Source organism: Cetorhinus maximus, chromosome 3 (genome assembly GCF_964194155.1).
Source record: "Cetorhinus maximus chromosome 3, sCetMax3.hap1.1, whole genome shotgun sequence".
Lineage (NCBI taxonomy): Eukaryota > Metazoa > Chordata > Chondrichthyes > Lamniformes > Cetorhinidae > Cetorhinus > Cetorhinus maximus.
In genome coordinates, this window is record NC_135881.1 from 143,878,045 (window position 1) to 143,899,464 (window position 21,420).

The following is a 21,420-nucleotide window of genomic DNA, read 5'->3' on the forward strand; positions in this document are numbered from 1 at the left end:
AAATGACTCAACTTATGTCACTGATGGGCTTTGGAACCCTGAGGAAGTCCTGGTGCATGTACATGCGTGGTGTTTATGCGGGAAGTTTAAACTTCTGATTGTGGTTTTACCCTGCCAGGACTGCTGCATGATTCCCAATGACAGTGGGATCAGATGGCCAGAAACACGTAGACATGGGCTGTTTGCCCTATACTTAACTCTAGTTTTACTTACAGTTTTACTTACAGCTTTTTCTCACAGACGTAAAGCCTGCTGAGGAGTGCGGCTTGAAGTAAGTCAGCTGGAGTGTCGTACATTAGCACCATGGCAACTCTGTCAATGTTGAACTACTCCCCCCCCCCTCCACCTGACAATATTCACCCTCCCCTCCCCACAATGTTTAGCCCTCTGTCTCCTGACAATGCTCAGCCTCCCTCCCGACAGTGTTCACCCTCTCCCGGCAATATTGAACACTCTGCCCCCACTGCCAGACAATGATCAGACACTTCCTGACAATGTTGAGAGTGCTCGCCCCTCTCCTGAGTGTTCCCCTCCCTCTCCCGACAGTGTTGCCCTCCCTCTCCCGACACCACTCCGCCCCCTCTCCCGAAAGCGCGCTGCCCCCTCTCCCGACAGCGCTCCGCCACCCCCCCCTCTCCCGACAACGCTCCGCCCCCTCCCAACTCACCTTCTGGAATCCCTGGCTCCTGTCTGGCTTATGTCTGAAAAGTCAACATAGCTAGGCGATGAGTGCTGAGGGGGAATGAGGGAGGGAGTAAACAATATCGAGGTGAGGAAAGGGGTAGTCAATGTCAATGGCGAAGGAGGAGATAGGATTATTGATTGTGGGGGGAGAGCATTGTCGGGGGTGAGGGAGGGCAATGAACAATGTCGGGAGGTGAGGGGGTAAGGGATGAACAATGCCAAGGCAGGGGATGACCACTGTCAGGAGTGAGGGAGGACGGTGAATGATGTTGGGGGATGAGGGGGTGAAGGATGAACAATGTCGGGAGTGAGGGAGGAAGTGTATAATGTCAGGGGAGGGGTTGAGCACAGTCGGGGATGAGGGAGGGTGCTGAACAACGTTGGAGGAGTGAGAGGTAAGGTGAGGGGATGAAATATTTTGGTAGTGAGGGAGGGGCGTGAACAATGTTAGGGGAGCGGTTTTGAGTACTGTGTGGGTGTGATGGAGGATAAGCATTGTCGGTAGTTGAAGGAGGGATGAGCATTGTCAGGGGTTGAGGGGGTGAACATTGTCTGGGGATGAGGGGGGTGTTAAACATTATCGGGGGGTGGGGATATGCATTTTCAGAGGTTGACGGGTCCATTTAAAAACTGTGTAAGTCAATGAGCTGAAGACAGATCTTAAGATAGGTGCCTTCAAGTTCATGATGATAAGTGGCGTATGGCTTCGCTGGAATTGTACTTGCTCCTTGAACTCCCAACTCTGTTTGTCACTGATTTGAACTGGAGCCAGGACCAGAAGGTGTAACGACTTTAGCCTACCTGCCCCGCCACTGACCAGATGATTTGGGCCTCTGTGTACTTTTAGTAGGTGAAGCTCCATGTGGGAGTGTGTTAGGTAGGGCATTTAATGGCATCTGTATTGTCTGGTAAGTAGATATTTATATTTAAATGTATGTGTTAACACCATAAGAGGAAGATTTGAAAATGGCAGGGGGATCACGATGTGCGATTAACTTGCGCCCATTTGTTTTTGATGCAGGCAACAAACAAACTTCGTGCTGCCTGCCAATTCAAATGATAATAGCATGCAGCCCAGGACTCAGCGCACTGCTGCACGCCTCAGCAGAGGCCAAGTTTTGCAGGGCGAGCATCACTTAAAGAAAACCTATACTACTTAAAGCCAGTCCGCAGCTCTTAAAGGGGAGGTGCATTCAGGCTGGAGCAGGTACTGGAAGTGGCTGGGTAAGAGTCTCTGAACAGGAAGCAGGGTTTTTTAGGTGGCGGATTCCCACCCCGCAATGGAAAATGTCGGTGGAGAACGCATCCCTGCTGGTGTCAGCCGCCCTGCGACTATTTGAAGCTCTGTGGAGGAAGTTTTGCCTCAGAGAGCTGCTGGCCATTTAATTGGCTGGTAGCTCTGTAGACCCAGCAGTGCCACCGGGAATGGTAGCTGCTGCTGGAACTACATGCAGTCCATGAGTCTAAATGTTAGGAGCCCCAGAATTGGGTCAATGTGTGGGTGTCTCACGGCTGGGCTGGGGGTGGGGTGGGTGGTTAGAAAGGTCAGTGGTGTAGGGAGCACTCGGGGTTGGGGGTCCAGACGATTTGAAAATGGGGCTCTTGAGGGAGGCACCTGCCTGAATAATCTGTTGGGCTTCCTGCACCTCCCCGCAATGATCTCCTCCTGCCAGCCTCAGATTTATGGCTGGGCAGGAAGCAGCCCTTAAGTGGTCATAAATTGTCCACATAAGTGCGTCAGTTGCGGCAAGAACTGATGAGCTGCCCCAGGCCTTGCCTGCCCTCCCACTTGTAAAATTGCAGACACATTGGGGGCGGATGGGTAGGCGGTGAGAAGGCTACCCAGGGAATTTTATGGGCCGCCCACCTGATGGGTTTCATTGGTTCATAAAATGCTGCCAGGAAGAAGAGTGAAAATGGCACAACAGGGCAGTGTGTGTGTTCCAAGTTCTCTCATGTAGCATGGGAGGCCTTGATGCAGACGGTGGACAGGAGGAGATGAATCCAATAACCTCAAGGGGCCAGAAGAGACAGACACTGAGAAGACAGTTGGGGCAGATTGCCATTGCTGTGATTGCAAGAAGTCTAGCTATGAGATTTTGGGTGCAGTACAAGTTCGATGACCTCACACGTGTGGTCGAGGCTAGTGAGTTCACCTTCACACAACATATTCTTACAAGTGAATCACTAGCCTCACACACCGCTCCATTCACAGTGCTCCATTCACCAAAACACCTCCCTGCCTCACCAAGACTACCAACAATCTTTATTAACCATGACTCATACTTCATGTTGATAGTCTCACCACCTGCTTGCACACACTTAGCATGGCTGCAAGCTTCATACCCACAACTCTCAACTTGCACATACTACCAGCTGGTTTACTATGATAGGCACATCACCTAAACACATTGCACCACACTCACTGACACACTTTCCTCTCACTTGCAGGACAAGGCGACACATATCCATGGGCAAACGTAGCTGCACATCCTCATCCCCATGGAGGAGACAGTGCTGGCCATGATTGAGGTTGTGGCAATGCCAAGTCTGAAACCATTCAATATGATGGTATGTTCCTACCTAGTCCACCTTCTCACATTCCACTTTGCTTCATCCCACAATGTCTCCTGATATGTAACCTGATGTAAACTTGCATCTATTTCTTTTCCTGCCCCTTCCCTCATACAATGCTCCCTTGCACAAGTAGAAGCCACCAATTTCTGAATACTGCAGTGGAAGCTCAGACTGAGGCCATGAAATGTCAGCTTATTGCTATGCAAGTGCAACTTGTTTCCATGCAGATTTAGACTGCTGCCATCATGTCAGCAGATACCAGTGCTCAAAAGGGGCTTGCAAGGTGTCACAGCAGTTCAGTAATCTGTCCTTCAATAGATTACGGGGAAAACTGAGGGGCTGCCCCAGGAGAATGGTAGTAGTTTTTTAGCTCTGAAGAAGAGCCATACAGACTCGAAACGTTAACTCTGTTTCTCTCTCCACAGATGCGGTCATACCTGCTGAGTTTTACCAGCATTTTCTGTTTTTATTTCAGATTTCCAGTATCCGCAGTATTTTGCTTTTGTACTAGAATGGTAGTGGCTCTTCGGGCCAGAATCCTGCTGTCCTTTCTCAGGTTGACAACATTCACCCTTCCACCACTGCCACTAAAGTCGTGCCCTTGCTACTGCCTTTGAGCCAGCCAGCCCAGACTGCTGTCACCCTTACTGAGATGTTGCAAAGCTGGGCCTTTTAGGGCCGGAGCTGCTGGAGGTTGTCCTGCAAGACCACTGCCCCACTCAAACTCAGCAGTGTTCCACCATGCTGCAGCCGCTTGGGTATCACAGCATAGACGCATAAGACCAGGCAAAGGCAGCCACAAGGCAAGCACGAAGCAAAATGCACAAGGTTGATTAGTTGAATATCTTATGTAGCATCAGATGTGTTGTTGAATAAAATTTGTTTGCAGTGGTTGTTTTGAGGTGGTTTTTATGTGAGCATTGTGGTCAAGATGACACTGTGATGGCCAGTGAAAGAGTGATAGTAAGACGTATATGACTGATGCAGAATGGGGATTTGGCGTTGTGTTCAGTGGAACTGTAGTTAGATGAGGCATTTACAGACAGTCTGACTGGAAAGGGGAAGTATTGGTTCCCTCTTCCTTTCTGCCTTCTTCTCTTCCTCATCTTCCTCCTGCTGCTGAGCTGGTTACTGTATCCCTGGTGACAAGGGCTGTGCCCTCTGGATGGCAATGTTGGGCAAGACGCAGAAGACCACAATGAATGGGGACACATGCTCCGTCGAGTACTACACGCCTCCTGCAGAGCTGTCCAGGCGGTGGAATCATTGTTCGTGCATCCTAATAAGTTGCTCCATGACGTTTCATGTGGCAACATGGCTCTCATGATACCCAAGCTGGCCACACATGGTTGGGTTAAGAACTAGAATCATGGGCCATGTATTAAGTACTTGTCGCCTAGCAGCCACCCTCTGATTTGACATGGTTGTTCAAATATTGAGGGAACAGCAGAGCAGTGCACAATAAATGTATTGTGAGTGCTGCCAAGATAGCGGGCAATCACCCACTCACCAACTGCACTTTCACTTTGTAGTTGTGGTGCATCTCAGCATTTAGATGTGATGCCAGCAAAGTTGTATGTGAGCAATCATGAGCACCATGGAAAAGCCCGTTATCCTGACAAAGCCATCTGCATGCCCTGCCTGCTTGGTTAGAGAGAACACAATGTATTCCCTTCTCCCGGCACAAAGAGCATCAGTAATCTCCCTTATGTGGCAAACTGGGAGATGTTACTAATGTCATCTGCTCTAGCCTGGCAGGATCCCAATGCAAAGAAATTCAATGACACAGTCACCCTCACTGTCACTCACAATGCCCTTGCCCTGCTCTGAGGCTGCAGGCCTGCCTGCAAGATGTGGCAGATTTCTATGAGAGCTTCCCTCATAAAACAGAGATAGCGCTCACATTCGGTGGAATCGTCCAAGATTTGCACTAAGTGTGGTAATGGGTGGGTAAAACAACGTTGGCACCCGGCGTGATGAAGTGATGAGGTGATGATGTGGCGGGCAAATGAGAGCCCGCCCGCCATAGAAACGGTGTGTTTCCCAGGAATGCATAATCAATGTGGCCAGTTTGTGACAACACGGCGTGAAAAGCCACCATTGTAGTTGGCGGGTAAAACAACGTCACAAGATGGGCAGCAACCTCACTAATTCGGTTTGGGAGGTGATGGCAGTGGTGGTCAGCGCCAGAACACTCCAAAAAAGGACAGCCATCCAGTGCCACACGAAGTTGAAGGATCTCCTCCGTTCTGCCAGGGTAAGTCACTCTACTAATCGCTCTCAACTCACACACTCACAAACCCATACACATCCACAGGGTCCACAGGGCCCTCACTCACTGCCAGTTTCAAGGGACATCACCATTCGCTCCCTCACACACACCTTCATTGTCCTCATCCTGTCCATGGGACCACTCACCACCCACACATGCCAGGCATACTTATCATCTGGCCTGGCAGCTGTCCTGCTTACACTCTCCCCATCTCTATTTATGCAGGACACGCTGGGTGAGGTTGAGAGTTCAGTTTCATCGATCACATCTCCCAGGTACTCCACTAAGGGCTTCAGGAATGAGCATTTGAATTTATTACAGCGGACAACATATTTTTTCAGTTTACACAGGACCCTGCCTAGGTTCTCTAAATGAGTTGGGAGGTTTTTCCCGGTGATGAGCCTTGGAAGCAGATTACACCAGGGAGGCCCTGCAATATTTTATCCATGGCCTGCTGGAATAAGGCTGGTGATGATGTGATTCCAAGTGGTCGTCTTTTGTATTGATACAGACCTGTGTGTGTGCTGATGGTTGTATACTTCCTGGAATCTTCACTCAGCTGTATTTACAAAAATGCCTGTGATAGGTCAAGCTTTGCGAATAATATGCCTCTATTCAGAGCAGTGAACAGATCCTCAATTTTCGGTAGCGGATACTGAAACACTTCCAGGAAAGGATTAATGGTGACTTTATAGTCACCACATATATAGACCCATCATCCTTCATTACTGGGACTATTGGAGCTGCCTACTCTGCATAATCAACTTTCTCAATTATCTGAAAACTTCCAAGTCTTTCGAGTTCCTGCTCGATTTTCTGTCACATTGAGTAGGGCATGGTTTGAAGAACCTTGGAGAAGCTTCGGCCTTCACAGCAAGTTTGGCTTCAATGTCTTTAATAACTCCGAGACCTGTGAAGACATCAGTATGCTTGTCTAACAAGGACTGCAATATGGGGTTGCAATGCACTTTATTTATTTTATTCCAGCCTAGCCGAATTTCTTTTAGTCAGTCCCTGCCCATAAGCAATGGACGATCCCCTTTCACAATGATATGTGGCAACTTTGCTATTTTATCTCCATGTTTAGCTTGAACGGACATTTTTCCAAGTATATTCACAGGCTCACCAGCGTAGGTGCTAAGCTGGAGGAGGGTTTTTTGCAATGGTCATTTCTTGAAAATTTTCTCCCATGTCTTCTCTGAAGCAATAGAAACAGATGCTCCTGTGACAACCTCCATTTCAACCATTTTACCATTTAAGGCAATGCCAACTTTTAGTCCTTCATCTAGTTTCAGATCAGACTGAATGCAATACAATTGCTCTTCTGCATTGTCGCTGTTAGATTCACTTTCTGTCTTGTCTGGACTCTCATTACTTTTGTTTTTCCAGGTAACGCGTCTTTTTAAAATGTCTATTTATTTTCAAGCGTGACTTGTCTGTGTGTTCTATCCTTGGCGGTACTGCTGTACTGTGATCAGTCTTTGATCTACATGCACGCTGTATGTGTCCTTTTTCTCCACAGTAGTGACAATCAGCGGTTTTCCACTTACAGGCCTCTGCATTATGCCCTTTTCCATTTCAGTGGTAACATGTTTGGAAATGAGTATTCCCTGACTTACTATTTTAACTTTAGCATTGTTAGAATGCACTTTCAAATCTCCAGCTTGTTTCTCTGCTATTTCTATGCTTCTTGCAATCTTTAAGACTTTCTTCAGTGTCATCTCTTGCTCTGCTAACAATCTAGGCTGAATTATTTAATTTCTTAGTCCACAAGCCAAGTGATCACACAAAGCTTCCTCCAGGTAACATTTAAGGTCACAACGTTCCAATAATTTTCTCAACTCAGCCAGGAACTGGGAAACTGATGCTCGTACTGTTTTCTCCGGTGAAACCTGAATCTCTCGGCGATAATTGCTGGTCTGGGATCGAGGTGCTTTTTCAAAACGTTCACAAGCTCTTTAAAGTTTTTATCTGCTGGCTTGTCAGGAGCAATGAGGTTTCTCAGTATAGTGAAATTTTTCATTCCGATGATTGTAAGAGATACTTTTCCCCTTCAATCTCATTCGCAGTAAAAAACTGTTCCATTTGCTCGACATAAACTATAAAGTCCACAGTAATTGGATCAAAAGTCTGTAAAGCCCCTAATAATGATGATCTCATCCTTGTCACCATTTGAAGTGTTTTGTCACTTCTTAAACAAGCACACACACACCTGCCTTTGAACGCTGGCTTCCTGTGTAAAACCGGAAGGTTCCTTATTCTTTTTCTAGACCAGAAGGAAACACATCCGGGACTTAGCACACCCTACTGGCAGGCTTTGTTACGTAGCATTTATTTTTAACTAAAATGTCCTTTTACAAACAAGCATAAATGTTAAACACAAACATCAGAGCCCCTTAATGCACCCTGGAGCATGCTAGCCACCACTTGGATAGCCAGAGATTAGTGCGCTTCATGGCTGCCCGAAAATCCACCTTCCTTCGCCCCACTCCACCTGACTGTTTGGCGGCAGCTTTGCCCATTGGACTGCATGCTGTGCTCTCAGGCGCAAGCATTCTTCTAACCCACGCTGCAAAGCTGCAGTGTTAGCTTGAACCATGGGGGAGACCGGTTCAAACTGGGATGATGATGTTGCAGGAGGCTGTGAGCAGCTCCACCAGTGACTGCTCCAAGGCAAGTTTTAGCAAGGAGATTGTACGATGTGCCCAGTCATCCAACTGTTCTGCAGTCCACTAAAATGCTCATTAGTTTGCAGTTTGTGCCCGAGGGGTGAAAAGCTCTGGAACACTTGGCGGCACTTTGGTGCCTCTGCGTTGCTTGAGTGGGCAGATAAGCTAGAGGCTCAACTCCAATCATATGAATGTGGCTGCGTCAGAACTGTCTCAGCTGCAGAGGAATGGTCACTTCATACCACCACTTCACATGCCTGATTTACTGGAGGCTCTTACTTGTAGGATTAAGTGTTTGCATTATTCCTATTTTGTTAGATGTTCAAACCGTAATCAGAAGATAAGATAATTCCATTCTAGATATCTCTGTACCCAGCAAATAAAGTCATTTACTTATTTTTATTCAAATAGTAAAGATAATCTGTATTTTAAAATTCAATCTATTCAGTTATATTTTGTATTTTTAAGGAATATCAACATTGTTTTCATAAAACAAAGCAGAAACTTGAACAAAACCCAGCGGAGAGACAGTTTGATTTCAGTGAGATGTATATCTTCGGCAAATTTGATACATTTCAAAGACGCCTGAACAAAATTATTGCTATGTTTAGCACCATAACCGCGTACGCTGCTCTCCAGGACTCCAAGATTGAAGGATTGGAAGCGTTAGCTGATAAATTTCAGGTACTGTGTTGAAGCTAGGTGTAGATAAAGAGAGACTTGCAGAAAATACTTTTGTTATGACAATGAAATTATTATTTCCATTCTCAAAATGCAGTGAAGAGTATACAGTGTCTCTGATTCCTTACAGTGAGTTACCAGTTTTAATCATATAGCGTGAGACAGGTGGAGTAGGGGGTGTGGGGAGCTGTGTGTGCAGCGTAGCTATAAGTAGTCAGACACCTCCCACAGTTGGAGGGGTATCTGTTTGCTTTTGTGTTCCAGTCGCAAGATAACATTACTAGGGATCTCGGAACCATTCAATTTCCCAGTCAAAGAATAATGCATTGCTAGGTTGTTATGGAAGAGGGAAAAAATACAAAGCAGCTCTTTAAAAGAAACAAAAAGACCAAGTATTTTCTTACTTTCAGATGTTCTTTTTATGAGACTCTTAATCTCGCTCTATTCAACAGCTTGCATGTTTTCCTGGAGTCAGTATGGTTCTAATTTGACTTTGCTGGCCAGCATACATGAATATATAAATAAGGGGGTTTTCTGACATATGTAACTAATGAGTACATGTCAAAGCGTTCTTGCAAGAAACCAACTGCACCAGATAGGTCCTCGGAAGTATAGATATCTGTCGATATTATTTATAAGTTAGCTTTGTCTTCTCAAAAGACAGAGGAATGCTATGAAAGTACAAGTGCACCTTAAATTCATGGTATTGTGCTTAACTGAGCTCATATGAAAAAATAAGTAAGATACAGAAATATTTTTATTGGAGGGTTGAATGAGTCTGCTACCACACATGCCTTTAATAATGTTCACTGTTTGGTATTGTTTCAGAGTATTGTGATTACTTTGAAGAAAAAGCAGTACAACTTCCTAGATCAGAGGAAAACTGATTTTGACCAAGATTATGAGGAGTTTTGTAAGCAAACTCATGATGTACATGTAAGCGTCCGTAATTTACGTTGTTAATACCAAGTGTATTATGTAGGAAACAATTAACTTTTTCTATAGTTATAGTTTCCAAAATAGAGTGCCCTAGGTAGTAATAAAAAAATTCATATTTCTCTCATAGAATTGTTTAAGTTGGACAGAAGTTCCTCAAAGGTCTGCTACCAGGGCTTTCTATTTTTCTTGCTCTTTAAATTTACTGCGTATTATTTGCCTTTTGTCTTATAAGTCAGTTCACTTATTTTTAAAACCATATTGTCACATTTGAGCCACTCCAGTTTTTTCTTCAGCAATATGCCTTGTAACTATGCCCTCAGTAAATTGCACTCCCCCAATAATATTCATATATCAGATAATTATTATGGCAATCAATGATTAGGATTAATCAATGATTAGGATTTTGGAACTAAAAAGGTCCAATACTTTTTTCGTACTTTTCATCATAGTCCAACCATTACTAACATAGATTGCAAAAGAAAATACTTGTGTTCAAACTAGTCCTACCTTGAAATTAACCTAATTATACCTGCCATCTTCGTTCTTAGTGAGATTTCTTGTTGCTTCTTAGACCAAAGACAATCTCTGTTTTTGTTGAAATGAAAATTTAAGTATGCATTTAGATTAGGAGTTGATTAGTTGTGAATTTTGTTAGTGAAGTGGTATGCTGTAACATTAGGCTATAAGACACAAATATTTTTCACATCTGTGCTTTGTGTTGGTGATGTGTTGGATATACTTTCAAAATGGAGTTCAGAGGGAAAAAACAAAGAATGCTGATCATTAAATTTGTTGAAGTAATGTTGTACATCTATAATTTATTTATTTGGAGACATATAGATGCACATACTTACTATGATTTAGAATCAGTCTAGATGGAGCTAAGAAGCAACAAGAGGCAGAAAACATTAGTGGGAGTTGTATATAGGCCTCCAAACAGTAGTTGTAAGGTGGGGGATGGCATTAAAGATGAAATTAGCGATGCATGTAGCAATCGTGCTACAATAATCATGGGTGACTGGGCAAACCAAATGAGCAATAATACTGTGGCGGTGAATTCCTGGAGAGTGTACAACTAGACTAGTACATTGAGGAACTAACTAGGAAACAGGTTATCCTAGATTTGATATTGTGCAATGAGAAGGGGTTAATTAATAACCTTGTTGTGTGGGTCCTTTAGCGAACAGTGACCATTACATGATAGAGTTCTTCAATAGGATGGAAAGTGAAGTAGTCTGATCCAAAACTAAGGTCCTAAATCTAAAGAAAGGAATCTGTGAAGGTATGAGACGTGAGTTGGCTAAGATAGATTGGGGAAATTGATAAAATTGGTGGATAGGCAATGGCTAACATTTAAGGAATGAATGTATGAATTGCAACAGTTACACATTCCTTTCTAGCACAAAAACACTACAGGAAAAACAGCCCAACTATGGCTAACCAAAGAAATTAAGGATAGCATTATATCCAAAGAGGAGTCATATAAAGTTGCTAGAATAAGTAGCAAGCCGGAAGATTGGGAGCAGTTTAGAATTCAGCAAAAGGGGACCAAGAGATTAATTAAGAGGGGAAAAATAGACTATGAGAGTAAATTTGCAAGGAACATTAGAAAAGACTGTGAAAGCTTCTATATGTATGTAAGAAGAAAAAGATTAGTGAAGACAAATGTAGGTCCCTTACAGTCCGAAACGGAAGAATTTATAATTGAGAACAAGGAATGGCAGAGCAATTAAACAACTACTTTAGTTCTGTCTTCACTGAGGAAGACACAAATAACTTCCCACAAATGCTAGGGAACCAAGGGTCTAGTGAGAAGGAGGAATTGCAGGAAATTAGTAACATTAAAAAAATAGTGCTGGAAAAATTAATGGGATTGAAAGCCGATAAATCCCTAGGGCCTGATAACCTACATCCCAGGTTACTAAAGGAGGTGGCCATGGAAATAGTGGGTGCGTTGGTATCATCTTCCAAAATTCGTCGATTCTGGAACATTCCAGGCATATTGGAGGGTGGCAAATGTAACCCCACTATTTAAGAAAGGAGGGAGGGAAAAAAAAAACGAATTACAGACCGGTTAGCCTAACATCAGTGGTAGGGAAAATGCTAGAGCCTATTTTAAAGGATATGATAACAGGACACTTAGAAAATACCAATGGGATCAGACAAAGCCAACATGGATTTATGAAAGGGAAATCATGTTTGACAAACCTACTGGTGTTTTTTGAGGATGTAACTAGCAGAATATATAAGGGAGAACCAGTGGATTTGGCATATTTGGATTTTCAGAAAACTTTTGATAAAGTCCCACATGAAAGGTTAGAGTGAAAAATTAAAGCACATAGGATTGGGGGTGATATACTGGCATGGATTGAGAATTTGTTATAGACAGGAAGAAGAGAGTATGAATAAATGGGTCTTTTTCGGAGTGGCAGGCGGTGACTAGTGGGGTACTGCAGTGATCAGTGCTTGGCCCCCAGCTATTCACAATATATATCAATGATTGGGATAAAGGAACCAACTGTAATATTTCCAAGTTTGTGGATGATACGAAACTTGGTGGGAATGTAAGTGATGAGGGAGATGCTAAGAGGCTTCAAGGCAATTTAGTAAAGTTGAGTGAGTGGGCAAATACATGGCAGATGCAGTATAATGTGGATCAGTGTGAAGCTATCCACTTTGGTAGGAAAAACAGAATGGCAGAGTACAATTTAAATGGTGATAGATTGAGAAATGTTGATGTACAAGGGGACCTGGATGTCCTTGTACACCAGTCACTGAAAGCAAGCATGCAGGTGCAGCAAGCAGTAAAGGTGGCAAATGGCATATTGGCCTTCATTGCAAGAGGACTTGAGTACAGGAGCAAGGGTGTCTCATTGCAGCCTTAGCGTGACCACACCTGGAGTATTGTGTGCAGTTTTGGTCTCCTTACCTAAGAAAGGATATACTTGCCATAGAGGGAGTGCAGCAAAGGTTCACCAGACTGACTCCTGGGAAGGCAGGATTATGGTGTGTGGAGAGTTTGGGTCAACTAGGCCTGTATTCACTGGAGTTTAGAAGAATGAGTGGGGATCTCGTTGAAACGTATAAAGTTCTGACAGGACAAACTGAATGCAGGGATGATGATGTTTCCTCTGGCTGAGGGGGATCTAGAACAAGGGGTCACAGTCTCAGGATACGGGGTAAGCCATTTAGCACTGAAATGAGGAGAAACATCTTCACTCAGGGGTGGTGAACCTGTGGAATTCTCTACCACAGAAGGCTGCGGAGGCCAAGTCATTGAATATATTTAAGAAAGAAGTTAGATAGATTTTTAGACTCTAAAGGCATCAAGGGATATGGGGAGAGAGCTGGAGTACAGCGTTGAGGTAGAGGATCAGCCATGATCATATTAAATTAAATGATCATATCCACTCAAGCGGAGCAGGCTTGAAGGGCTGAATGACCTACTCCTGCTCCTATTTTCTATGTTTCTATTTTTCTATGTTTCTAATGATCACAGGCTTTATTGTGTTTATAAGTACACATGCTATAGTTTCATTACTTTCCATCAATAAGTAACAGGTTTAGACTGTTTTCAAATTTTTCACATACAGTATTAAAACATGAATTTCAATATTCTTATTATTACACAGTCCCAGCTAAGGATATTTATTGAAAACAGCATTGAAAAAATACAGAATACAGAGCGAGCTCTGGCATTACTGAAGAAGTTTGAAAGGTAAAGTGATTTGATACTGTACACCTTCATGTGGATATGCCTGACTTATGCCCTTTCAAAAGTAAGGAGACACAACATTTGCCTTATTGTTGGGCCTGATATGGATGCCATGCATAGACAATAAGTTAGCTTTGAGCTGCATTAAAATTAATTGGACGAGCTAGTAACATCTGCTCTGTATCCACAGCCAGCTTGGCCAGTTTATGAAAATGGATATTGGGCTTCTGCAGGCTGAAAGTAAATCCCAGAAGGAGGAGGAAGTTGTCATGGAATGGTTGGTGTGGGGATTTATTCAGTCTTGGGATGCGAGAGTTGTGGCAAGATGTGCATTTATTGCCCATCCTTAATTGTCCTTGAGAAGGCGGTGATGAGCTGCCTTCTTACCATTGCATTCCATGCTGTGTAGTTGCACCCATAGTATTGTTAGGGATTGAATTCCAGGATTTTGACCCAGCGATGGTGAAGGAACGTTGACATAATTCCAAGTCAGGATGGTGTGTGACTTGAAGGGGAACTTGCAAATGCTGGTGTTCCAATGCATCTGCTGCCCTTGTTCTTCCAAGTGGTAGAGTCACAGGTTCACAGAATCACAAGCTGCTGTCGGAGGAGTCCTAGTGAGTTGCTTCAGTGCACCTTGTAACCTGTGTGCCAATGTGAAGGGAATGAATTTTTAATATAATGGTTAGGCCGCCGATCAAGCAAGCTGTTTTTCCTGAATGGCATCATGCTTCGTGAATGTTGTTGGAGCTGCACTCATCCAGGAATGTGTAGAATATTCCATCACACTCGTGACTTGTGCTTTGTAGATGGTAGGCAGGCTTTGGGGAGTTAGGAGATGAGTTGTTCACTGCAGAATTCCCAGCCTCTGACCTGTTCTTGTCACAGTATTTATAGGTTGGTCAAGTTAAATTTATGGTAATGGTGACCCCAGGATGTTGATGGTGGGAGATTCAGCAATGGTAATGCTGTGGAATATTAAGGGAAGAAGGTAGCCCTTATCCCCAGGTAATCATCCACTGACTGCTTGGATATGTGAATATCTTTGCGGGACCTGAGAATATTACTGAAAAAAAGAGACATGCTGTTGAAGCTTTCCATCTTGCACTCATCAGGTCAGACGCATGAATGCCAAATTTTAAAGGGAACAACAGTTTATACTGCATGCGAAAATGAGTGCTGATTTGTTGGCAAGTTGGCTCTGATTGGTCGAGATGTTGCCATGGCGAATGCACTACGGAGCTATTGTCCTCATGCTTTTGTCATTGAAAAAAGGTGCAATGTCTGGAAATATTCCTTTTGCCTGCAGAGGATAGGTCTCTGCGTATGAATATGTTTAGCTCCTGGCAAGGGTAAGTGAGCCACATTGTGAGCCCAAATGATAATCTCAAGTTGGTGTAATTCTTTGCACATTCGGGATTGTTCAGAAAATGCTGCCCAATCGCAGAATCACATCTGATGTTAGACATTATGTTCTGAGTTTGGCAAGCACAGGTTCTCATATGGTATGAATTGTTTTACCCTTTGAAATTTGGCATTCATGCGTCTGTCCTGATGAGTGCAAGATGAGAAGCTTTGATAGCGTGTCTCTTTTTTAAGCAATTCTCAAGCTCTGTACTACCAAGTGTCCAGTTGCAAGACTTGACTGTCTAGGATGAAGGCATCATGTCAACCCCTTGGTATCTTGCACAGGCATGCATGATGACCTTTCGATGTTTGTGTATCACCTTTTGGTTGATGAATTCTGATGGGTGATCCAATGTTCCCTTAATTACCACATGTGGGCAATTTATGACTCCCTGGACCTCCATGAATCCTTCCTGTGCTACAAATCCGAGCATCCTCATCCATGGTTAAGTACACAGAATTCCTGGCCATTCATCATCTGGGAGCAGCAGATTATGAGATTCTACAAATAACACCTGCAAATCCTTGGAAGAAAGGAGTTGGAAGTGAAGACATTAAGTGCTATGGTGACCTAGACTGCCATTTGCAATGTGTGCCACTCACTGTCCACTTGGCATGAGGTCTTCTTCTAGGAGGCTGCAAATGTCGGCAACCACCTGATGGGAAAGTCTGAGCCTCCTAAGGCCCTGGTGCTCAGTTATGTCCAGAAACCTAAGCCTCTGCTAGTATACCCTGGGCAGAATTTTGCTGTTGGCGAGATGGGGCGGGGCCCACTCGCCGACGCGTAAAATGATGCGAGATGACGTCCGGCAGACCCCCGACGTCATCCCGCCCCAGTTAAATTTTCAAGAAGGTGGGGGCGCAGCAAAATCAGCTGTGGGCCCGCCGACCTGTCAATGGCCAATTGAGGCTATTGACAAGATCAATTATACAATTAAAGGACCTGCCCATCCAACCTTAAAGTTGGCGGGTCGGCCAGGAGCCCCAGCGACAAATAGATAAAACATGAAACCTCATCCACTGGTGGGATGAGGTTTCATGTAGGGTTTTAAAAAGTTTAATAAAGTTATTATGAACACGTCCCATCATGAGGGGGACATGTTAGGGAATTTTTTTCTTCTATTTTTCAAAGTGTAAGCGATCTCCCTGATGCAGCACTTAGCCTCAGGGAGATGTGCGCTCTTTCGTGCGCATGCGCGAAAGAGCGCACTCTCGCTTTTGGGGAATCCCCCCACCTCCCCCCGCCATCGCACAGGAAGCGCATAGTGCTTCCCGCCGGACGTCACGCCGGGCGGGCCTTAATTGGCTCACCCATGTAAAATGGCGGCAGGGCCCGCTTCTCCGGCGGGGATCGGCTCCCCACCCGCCGGAGATTGGGTCGTGCCGGCCCGCCCAACAGGCAGAAAATTCTGCCCCCTGTGTTCAGGTGTTGCCTCCTGGCGCTTGAACTCTGTGCTTGTTCTTTCTGTTCTGTGGGCAGATTGAGGAGAGAGCTGCATCTGTTCCTGCTGATGCTGTTCCTATTGCTGCTGGTGATGTTGGCATTGCTCCTCCTGTCCCTTATCAGGGGTCCAAGTTAGAGCTAGCTGTATAAGTGCCTCCCGTGTTGCTTTGAAGGCTGACATCAAGGAAATGCAGTTTCAAGGGGGGAAAAAAAGCTCCAAGGTAGCAGAAATGATCGCCAAAGTATTGGAAATAACCTCCAAAGCAATGAAAACACACTCTCAGGACAAGTCCTGTGAGCAATACCTTTCACTTAGACAATTTTGCAGCTTTCGTATCTTAGGGCCAGATGTTTGCCAAGAAGGTGGGAAGCTCAGGTTGGGAAATTTCTCAACTTGGCAGATCCGTCTCCTTTAAAAGGGCCCCTTCCCCTCCATATTTCATTCTGGGAAAGTGGGGCGGGATGGAATCAGCCCTGCCACCTCTGGGGGCAGTTTGGAAGTGTCCACGGGAGTGTCTGAGGGGGCTTGTTAGAAGGCCCACCTCAGCTCTCTGGAACGTCATCCCAGTTATATTAAAGGCAGTTAGGCCCTCTGGCCTTCACCCTTCACACACCCTCACCTCCTCACCCACTCTCCATGCCCCCCATTCCCCTTCCATGGTCCCCTTGCTCCCTCCATGCCCGCTCACGCAGTATGCATAAAAGAACCAATAAGCCATATAAAACAATGGCAAGTCCATAAGACCATAAGACATAGGAGCAGAAATTAGGCCATTCGGCCCATCGAGCCTGCTCCGCCATTCAATCATGGCTGATAGGTTTCTCAACCCCATTCTCCCGCCTTCTCCCCGTAACCTTTGATCCCCTTACCAATCAAGAACCCATCTATCTCGGTCTTAAATACACTCAATGACCTGGCCTCCACAGACTTCTGTGGCAATGAATTCCATAGATTCACCACTCTCTAGCTAAAGAAGTTTCTCCTCATCTCTGTTCTAAAAGGTCTTCCCTTTATTCTGAGGCTGTGCCCTCGGGTCCTAGTCTCTCCTACTAATGGAAACATCTTCCCCACGTTCACTCTATCCACGCCTTTCAGGATTCTGTAAGTTTCAATCAAATCCCCCCTCATCCTTCTAAACTCCATCGAGTATAGACCCAGAGTCCTCAAACGTTCCTCATATGTTAAGCCTTTCATTCCTGGGGTCGTTCTCGTGAACCTCCTCTGGACCCTCTCCAGGGCCAGAACATCCTTCCTGAGGTATGGGGCCCAAAATTGCACACAATATTCTAAATGTGGTCTGACCAAAGCCTTATAAAGCCTCAGCAACACATCCCTGCTTTTATATTCTAGTCCTCTCAAAATAAATGCCAACATTACATTTGCCTTCCTAACTACCGACTCAATCTGCAAGTTAACCTTAAGAGAATCCTGGACTAGGACTCCCAAGTCCCTTTGCACTCCAGATTTCTGAATTCTCTCCCCATTTAGAAAATAGTCTATGCCTCTATTCTTCCTACCAAAGTGCATGACCTCACACTTGCCCACATTGTATTCCATCTGCCACTTCTTTGCCCATTCTCCTAACCTGTCCAAATCCTTCTGCAGCCTCTCTGCCTCCTCAATACTACCTGTCCCTCCACCTATCTTTGTATCATCTGCAAACTTAGCTAGGATGCCCTCAGTTCCTTCATCTAGATCATTAATGTATAAAGTAAAAAGTTGTGGTCCCAACACTGACCCCTGCGGAACTCCACTAGTCACCGGCCGCCATCCTGAGAAGGACCCCCTTATCCCCACTCTCTGCCTCCTGCCAGACAGTCAATCTTCTACCCATGCTAATACCTTGCCTCTAACACCATGGGCTCTTATCTTACTGAGCAGCCTCCTGTGTGGCACCTTATCAAAGGCCTTCTGGAAGTCCAAGTAGATAACATCCATTGGCTCTCCTTTGTCTAACCTACTTGTTACCTCCTCAAAGAATTCTAACAGATTTGTCAGGCATGACCTCCCCTTGATGAAACCATGCTGACTTTGCCCGATTTTACCATGCACTTCCAAGTATTCTGAAATCTCATCCTTAATAATGGACTCTAAAATCTTACCAATGACCGAGGTCAGGCTAATTGGCCTGTAATTTCCCATCTTTTGCCTCACTCCCTTCTTAAACAGGGGGGTTACATTAGCGATTTTCCAGTCCTCTGGGACCCTCCCTGACTCCAGTGATTCCTGAAAGATCACCACTAACGCCTCCACTATCTCTTCAGCTATCTCCTTCAGAACTCTGGGGTGTAATCCGTCTGGTCCAGGTGATTTATCCACCTTCAGACCTTTCAGTTTTCCTAGCACCTTCTCCTTGCTAATGGCCACTATACTCACCTCTGCCCCCTGACTCTCTTGAACTTTGGGGCTGTCACTCATGTCTTCCACTGTGAAGACTGATGCAAAGTACCTATTCAGCTCCTCTGCCATTTCTTTGTTCCCCACTACTACTTCTCCAGCGTCATTTTCCAGTGGCCCAATGTCCACTTTTGCCTCTCTCTTACCCTTTATATATCTAAAAAAACTTTTGCAATCTTCTTTTATATTACTGGCTAGTTTACCCTCATATTTAATCTTCTCCCTCCTTATTTCTTTTTTAGTTGTCCTCTGTTGGTCTTTGTAGACTTCCCAATCCCCTGGTTTCCCACTGCTCTTCACCGCATTGTATGCTTTCTCTTTAGCTTTTATGCTGTCCCTGACTTCCCTTGTCAGCCATGGTTGCCTCATCCTCCCTTTAGTATGCTTCTTCTTCCTAGGGATGAATTTTTGCTGTGTCTCCCAAATTATTCCCAGAAACTCTTGCCATTGCTGTTCCACTGTCTTTCCTGCTAGGCTCATCTCCCAGTCAATTCTGGCCAGCTCCTCCCTCATGCCTCTGTAGTCGCCTTTATTCAACTGTAATACTGTTACATCTGATTCCAGCTTTTTCCTCTCAAATTGCAGGGTAAATTCTATCATATTATGGTCACTTCCTCCTAAGGGTTCCTTCATCTTTAGCTCCCTTATCAAATCTGCCTCATTACACATCACTAAATCTAGAATTGCCTGTTCCCTAGTGGGCTCCACCACAAGCTGCTCCAAAAAGCCATCTCGTAGACATTCCACAAATTCCTTTTCTTGGATCCACTACCAACTTGATTTTCCCAGTCTACCTGCACATTGAAATCCCCCATGATCACTGTAACCTTGCCTTTCTTACATGCCTTTTCTATCTCCTGGTGTATCTTGTGCCCCACATCCTGACTACTGTTCAGAGGCCTGTACATAACTCCCATTATGGTTTTTTTACCTTATGGTTTTTTTACCTTTGCGGATCCTCAACTCTACCCACACAGATTCTACATCATCTGACCCTACATCGTTTCTTGCTATCGATTTAATTTCATTTCTTACTAACAAAGCAACCCCACCCCCTCTGCCAATTTGCCTATCTTTCCGATAGGATGTATATTCTTGGATATTTAGCTCCCAGTCCTGATCCCCTTACAGCCATGCCTCCGTGATGCCCACCACATCAGACCTGCCAATTTCAATCTGCGCCACAAGCTCATTTACCTTATTTTGTATACTGCGTGCATTCAGATACAACACCTTCAGTCCTGTATTTCATGTCCCCTTTCTCATTGTCGTCCCTTTACCTGATGTGCTTGAAGTTAGATTCCTAGTCCTTTCCAAACACTCTGTTCTATTTTGTGTCCTGGGAACTTTAATAGCCACTCCTGGGCTCTCCTTTTCAGTTTTTTCATAGTTTTCCATGAAGTTAAATCCACCCCCCTACACGCTAACCTGCTGCTTTGTTTCCCATTAGTCATACTTCTTGAGTTTTACCCTTCCCTCCCCTGAAGGGGGAAGTCCTGAAATACATTTTTAAAAAAACACTGATTCAAAAATCTGTTTTGAGAAAGCTGCTGCTCTTACAACCCTATAAAAGTGTCAGTTAAATAAAGTCGTTATAAGATCAATAATGGAAGCTTTACCTCACTCCACACCTCTTAATCATGTCCAAATAAACATACAGAGATTGAAAGAAACAGTTCAAAGAAGGAAAAACTTATAACCTCATAAAGATATTCATCAATCAAAGCAAACACCCCAGTTTAACCTGTGTAAACAGAACCCTGCTGAGCTAGTCCGGTAGTGAGTGAGTCTTGGAGTTCGTATGATTCTGGGATTCGGGGCCGCAGATCCCTAAATAGGCAGTCGACTAGTCATATGTAATTTTAAGGCGGTTTATTAAGTTTATTAAGAAGCAACAGTTTAGAAATGACGCATTAACTAATTAGACAGAAAAAGTATAAGACCCGTAAAAGCTGAGAGCAGTTCACTGATCCCAGAGGGCGGACGGACAGTTGGCACAGATTATGTTGATCTTAGTAGCTTGTGATAGCAGCATTCTGCTCTCTAATTGAAGAGCCGCCTAACACTTCCCTCGGTTTTTCTGCTCCTCATCGTCCATCTGAAGAGCACTGCAACCTCACCAGTACCTCACCAGGAACCCTCACCAAGGCCATACCAGTATACGACCCCTCCAGGGCATGGCCCCTGTGCCTGAGCACTTGTTAATATACCCTTTTTCTGGGGCCTGGTAACTCATCCCATGTCAATCACCTATCCAAGCCCTTCTGACCAATGGATGCAGGACATGTATGCAAACTGTCAGGGTGGTTACCACCCACCTTGTGCGTCACCCTGCTCGAGGTCAACTTTTTAGTTTACATCATGCTGAAGGTCATATCCTGGCCTCATATTCTAAACACTTGCATAGATAAGGGGGTGCATAAACGCCATCCGAACAGCTTAGGAATGTTGATATGGCAGCCTGAACTAAGTGACCTTGCCTGTTTCCAAAGACTGTTGAAAAATTGTTGCCTTTTTAGAGAGCTTTTTAGGGAATTTTATATTATGCAGAAAATACCTTTATATTAAATACCCCAATTTCTTACAAGTTCAGCCAAGCATTCATAATACGTGACATGTAAATAAATGGGTGGC

The 21,420-nt window shown here is 44.6% G+C and overlaps 1 protein-coding gene across 1 annotated transcript in view; it reads left to right on the top strand.

Annotated features, from left to right (window-relative positions):
* Positions 1–21,420, top strand: part of dnah5 (dynein, axonemal, heavy chain 5) — a 531,647-nt gene that overhangs the window by 149,489 nt on the left and 360,738 nt on the right. Inside the window, exons 11-13 of the mRNA XM_078539077.1 lie at positions 8,671–8,886; positions 9,712–9,819; positions 13,455–13,540. Coding sequence (XP_078395203.1) covers positions 8,671–8,886; positions 9,712–9,819; positions 13,455–13,540 — 410 coding nt within the window. The remainder of the gene's footprint in view (positions 1–8,670; positions 8,887–9,711; positions 9,820–13,454; positions 13,541–21,420) is intronic.